General features: G+C 42.7%; 1 protein-coding gene across 1 annotated transcript in view; it reads right to left on the reverse strand.

Annotated features, from left to right (window-relative positions):
- Positions 1 to 4,664, reverse strand: part of NXPH2 (neurexophilin 2) — a 77,100-nt gene extending 72,436 nt beyond the window's left edge. Inside the window, exon 1 of the mRNA XM_006117039.4 lies at positions 4,318 to 4,664. Coding sequence (XP_006117101.1) covers positions 4,318 to 4,371 — 54 coding nt within the window. The 5' untranslated portion in view covers positions 4,372 to 4,664. The remainder of the gene's footprint in view (positions 1 to 4,317) is intronic.
- Between the last annotated feature and the right edge of the window lie 1,336 nt (positions 4,665 to 6,000).

The raw sequence follows: 6,000 nt of genomic DNA on the forward strand, positions 1-6,000 counted from the left end.
GTTTGACAACTTTGCCAAGTGAGAATGTTTATGGCAATGTTAGAAATGAGAATGCTGACATTAACTTGAACTACCAGCAATAGAAAGTGTGGCATATGTTCATTTCATATCTCATGCTACAAAACTTCAGGAAGTAAAATTTTCAGGTAAACTACCATGTTACAGAACTATTAAAATGCACTGCACTAGCATCTACTCTCTATTTGAGAGTGTCTGTCTGTTCAAGAACTCTTCCTAAACAATAAGAGCTAAGGCCACCACATTTGGTATACAGCTTCCTCTTATCATAATTTAAAGCAACATAACAGGTTGGTAGTGCCAGGAAAATGGGATGTACCTGGAATGGAATTGCTTCCCATAAAACCATACAGAAAAAAGTCAAAATCACCAGGCAGGTGAAAGGGGCTGGCTGGGGGTGTCTCCCCCTCATCCAAAACTGCCCCAGCCCCAAGACTCCAACCCCCAGGTGCCCTACAGGGAGGGTGTGGGGGTACTGAAGCGCCTGACTCCCTGATTTGTATGGGGACACTGTTGGCTGTTCTCCTTTGTCAGGGAGTGACAGGAAAGTATACGGTTTGCTGCATTCCTTGTTTTGGCAGAGGAGCGCAGGGGGCAGACGAACTGTGAACTTTGCTCTCTCCCCCTGATGGGGACAGGAAGTGGAAGAGCAAGCAGCCTCCCCCCGACTTACCAACCTACAATCCCCTGCCCAGAGCAACCCTGACTCCCGCACACTCACAGATCCCTGCTCTGAGTTGCTCCTTAAGAATCAGTGCAAAGCCAGGTAAGTGTACTAGTTTGTCTACAAATGTAAAACATTGACATGCCATGTTCTTAAAGAGATAAAGGAAAATCAGACTTACTTACATGTTTCAAATGCAATATATGGCCATTAATTAATATTAGTTAAGAAGAAGGTGAAAAATTAAATAGTTCCACACATTTTAGAAGAAGGTGAAAAATTAAATAGTTCCACACATTTTAAACTAGGGATCTATGTAAATAATTTTAAAATGCTGTTGTGAAATACATTTTTAATCAGAAAAATATAAATGGGGGACATATAATGAAGCTACCAAAAAAGCAAGCTAAATATCAGGAAAACTTGCCAAATGTGTAAGATTTATTAGAATGGGGGAAAACTCCCAAGGAAAGCAGAGAAAGCCCTATCTCTTCAAATCTGACAAAACACTGACAAGTGTACTTTAAAAAATAAACCTGTAGTAGATGACCCTTGCGTTCTTTTCTACTTCTATAATTGGTGTGATTCCATTTTTCATAAATATAATTACTAATGCAGCACCAAGTAATTAAGTGACAATTGAACATCTTAATATTATTACTAAGGATAAAGCAACTGTAATTATTGGTCATAAGACTGTAGCAGCTTTTTATTTGGTTTTGTTGCCATTTGGCTAATAACAGCCTCGTTGGATATTTACTATGCACAGCAAATTATCATTCTGATGTAAATTGAAGATACTCCTAAAGAAGTGAGTTAACACACCTTTGTAATCTAATATGCATTCTCATTGTTTAATGTACTTGAATATATAAAGTAGTGTAAAAAGGTGTGTATGTGTATACAGACTTCCATTTATATTTGAAAAGTACATCTAGTTTGTGTTCAAAATCAGTATTTTTCTTTTATTTAAATTGCTTTAAGACTATTACACCTTCACTGATGTATGAACTTCTTGCGCTTTAGCATCTTTTCCCATTAAATATGAAGAATACATACTTAAGTAGAAATGTAACCTAAAAAATCATCGTCCCAAATCCTGTAAGAAATGTTGAGGCAAAGACTTGCTGATTATACAAAGTTTGCTGGGTTACAAGCATTTTGGTCTATCAAGACTAAAAATTTTAATTTTCTCTTCATTTCTTGAAATGTGGAATCCGTGGAAGTATATTAAGATTTTCTTTGTTGATCGTTGATGGTTTATAAAGATAAGACAGGAACTGTTGTTTAAATATCATTAATACCATCTTGCTAAAATTCTACTAGTTAGATTTTGAGAAGCCATTATTCATTTGAAAAACCTATATACCAAGTGTTCAAAAATTCAGTTTAGTATTCTCTCTGCTTAATTGTAGTTAACAGAAGGCAAAGGCTAAATAAATATCCTGATATAATCCAGTATACAACAAAAGTATAAACATGTTTTTTTTTTAAATATTAGCATTACTAGATACCTCTAAGCTACCTCTAAAATTGAAGACATTCTTGCTTTGCTTCAAATTATTTTTTATTAAATTTATGATGAGTATTGCAGGACTAAGTACCTCCAAAGCTTTACTCATTTGTGATGTAAATACTAAAAAAAAGGGGGGGGGGGAATAACTCCCCCAGCAAATTATGCAGCCAGTATCATCTGAGAACAGGTGTTGACTGAAAGTGCCTCTTTGTAGCATGAAAGAAAGTATATTTTGACTCTTCGAAATGACTAGCATTCACACTAAACAGTTTAAGTCCACAGCAAGTAAGTTTACATCATCATCCATAAAAAAAGTGGAACACAACTGATGCCTGTTGGGACAAGTTTTAATCAGTCCCTTTGATATCTGGTAATAAAAAAAGAAAAAGAAAGTATTTCAATTTAGTTCTCTCCTCCTCAGCAACTTTGTAATCCATTTACTGCTTTCCATTCACATCCCTAACCCCTGTGTGTTGGTTAGTTAGAAACTGTGCTGTAAGAATGTAAACAGTCTTTTATTGTCCAAAAGGATACAGTGTGAAAGAAATGTGTGCCTTATCGCAAGACTGCAGCTCCGTACTTCATTGCCATGATAAAGTGCTGAAGCAAAAAACATTACAAGACAAGCACAATCCAAAAACGGATTAGAATTTGACATAAGCTTCCTCAAAAACTAATCAATCAACTCATGCTGTAATATTAGAATCCAGTTCTTAAGGAGGGTGTTTAATCCCTTCAAGGTTTATTACACATTCCCTATTGACTATGGTGACAAACTTTCAGATACAAGACAGCTAGGAAGAGAGACAGAACTTTTGCAGCATAAATCAGAAATAACTACTCGCATAATTAGCATGATCCTGAAAACAAGCATTTTGAAATAAAATTACAATAGTGATTCCTTTGCTTTCAGAGGAAGTCTGGCAAACTAATTTTAAGGGTTTTTCCCCCCTTAAATTGAGTTTATTTTTCACTTAAATACCAATAAAAAGACTTTTATTTTATCTTTAGAAGGGGTGTGGTACAGATCATACTATTTACACATCTATTTCAAATGAAGTATCTAATTTTAATTATACTTTGTAGCTTCAGCTTTTTAAATTTATATTGCCTAGACATACTACTTTACTCACTCCAATTCTTACAATTACACATTATGACACTGGCACATCTTCCTGTATCTAATCGAAATGGACAGAAATCCTTGTGAGTAGTCCAACAAAGAATTATAAACTCTACAATAACTGTTTAATATTCTGGGAGGAAAACAGAAAATCAGGACAAATAATTTCAATGCAGCGTTTTTCATCTACTTCCATAAAATACTTGATTAAATTGGTAGTGAGCAATTCTAACTGTGAATCTGAAGTAAAAGCTAAGAAGTGGAATTGTGGTACTTTGAAGCATCATGTAGCTCAGTATATTCAACATGTCCCCAGTCACCTATGCCCCACAGGCTTCTATTTTTAGAGTATTATTTAAAATACAGGCCTCAGAAATTTGAAATCTCAGCTCAACTTACTGAATAGAATTACAAAAAATACAAAGACAACTCTGGCACTTTTAAAAGAGAATCTTAATTTATGGGACTAACAGTCAATTGCTTTAGTGCAAGTTGTGTGTGCTTTTATTACATTAAAGTCTATTTCCCTTTTTTATCTCCAAAAAACAGTAGGCGGGGAGACCACATTGATTACCTTTCCCAAGTAACAAGACAGGGGTTGAATAGGAAAGAATATACCCATCCAGTGTGAAGAACTCTTACATAGCTGCTCTTAAAGTTGCAGGAAACAAGCAGCTAGAAAAGAGGGTGTTAAATGCCATGCTCCCAGCAAAAAGGCACTACCGTGTAGCACCATCAGCATCTACTACAAATGTTTGATCAAGGGGCATGTGCTCCATTTACTTGGCTACCTCAGACTGGTTACAAAAAGCTAACTCCTGCCAGATAATGAAAAAGCCCTCTGCAAAGGTCTGGGTTCAGGTCTTTCTAGCCTACTTCGCAACCTGCAAAGGAATGCTGCCTGCTTTGACACGCACAGCGATGTCAACCCCTTTCCGAAGCTCCTCGGCTCTGCAGTCCCTTCTAGCATAAAGAGTAAAGAAAAAGCAGACTCACAAGCTGAAGGAAGCTCTGTACCACCATCAGCGGCAGGGGCTGCAGGTACCTCATCCTGGCTTGGCGTCTAGGAGATGAGTCTCCTTACTTGGATCTTGCACATCTCCACTTTGGGGGGCAGGACTGAGTACAGGGACATACCACTGCGCTCACCTTAAGCAAAGCACAGATGGGGAAGCATCAACGCCCCGGCACATCCTCAGCGCTCCGCTTCCCAGGCAGCGGGGACACCTGCGCCGGCCGCGCCGCTGGAGGACTGGCCCCGAGCGAGCCCCTGCGCGCGGGAGCTCCGAGGGGGGCGCCCCACCCTCCCCGAGCCACCCCCTCCCCCCGGGGGCGGCAGCAGCAGCAGCCCCGCGGCGCGAGGCAGGCGGGGAGGAGCTGCCAGGGGGCGGCAGGGAGGAGCCGCCGGGGTGCGCGAGGGGAGGGGAGGTAAGTGCAGTGCGGGGGCCGGGGCGTGCCCGGGGAGCAGTGGGTCCCGCGGGCCGGGGGAGGGGGAGGTGTCCGGGGGGCAGGCAGCGCTGCCCCTGCCCCCCAACAGCCTCCAACCCTCCTGCGCTGGAGGGACGGGGTCATTGCGGGAGGGGCTGGTATTTACTGCTCCCCCCCCCCTCCCCAGCCGCGCCTGGCCCACTCGGCTCCGCCGCAGGATCGGGACCGCCCGAGCAAAGCGAGTTCAGCCAGAAACACCCCTTCGCCCCGCTGCTCACTGGGACTCAGCCCGGGGACGTTTTAAAACAGGGACGGAGGTGGCGAGCGCCAAGTATTACACACGAGCAGTTATTTAACCCCCCCCCCCCCGCATTGCCCCCCGCGATTCTCCCCGCTTTTCCCTCCGAAAGGGAAGGGAGCAGGGGTTGACTGACCTTGCGCATTTTGTCCTGACTTTTAGGACATCCCGCGCCGGCCTCTTTTCCAAGTTGTAAATCTCTGTTGGCAACTCGGATGCAGTGCTGGGGAGCCGGGCGCGCATGGGAAAGCGGCGCCTTCTGCTTGCTGCGTTGCTCTGCAGGAGAATGACACCGTGCACAAGCCGGGCTACCCAGCTGCAGGACTTGAAAAGGTCCCTTTTTGTCAAGGGTTAGGCAGTTAGAACTAGGTCTTTAGAGATCACTCCAACGGGATTTCACTCTCCTCCAGTGTGAGCGGAGAATGTTGCCAGGAGGACTGAATAGCCTTTATACACGGCACTTTCCCATGCTACATACCTTAGCAAGGGCCATTGCTCCATCGGAGGGGGGAGCCTGAATGCAAGTGGTTGCACCAATTCTTCCATCACAGCTCGGCTCCATCCCCACCACCATAACTCTGGAGAGCCTTGCAACTTTCTCCAGTGGATCAGAGCACAAAAGCAGGATTCGTTAACTCACCCCTCTGAGCTAGAAGAGAATCTACAACGGGAGAGAAAGTTCTTAGCTCAGGGCAGATTGTTTTCACATTCCAGAGAAAGAGTGTTACCGCTCAAGTTACAGAAGCGAGTAGAATCTGGCACACAGGTAATGAGATACTGACATGGCAACTCAGTTGATCCACATGTTTGAAAAAAAGAACAGGAAAGGAGGGGTGAGTCTAAGGAAAAAGAAACCAGAATTAAATGGTTTTTCTTTTAGTGGCTACAAAACATACACAAAACCCCAGCACCAAAACACCTGGGCCAATTTCTGAGAAAATGGCAAGAAGTTT

The sequence above is a fragment of the Pelodiscus sinensis genome, chromosome 7 (assembly GCF_049634645.1).
Source record: "Pelodiscus sinensis isolate JC-2024 chromosome 7, ASM4963464v1, whole genome shotgun sequence".
In the NCBI taxonomy this organism is placed as follows: Eukaryota; Metazoa; Chordata; order Testudines; family Trionychidae; genus Pelodiscus; species Pelodiscus sinensis.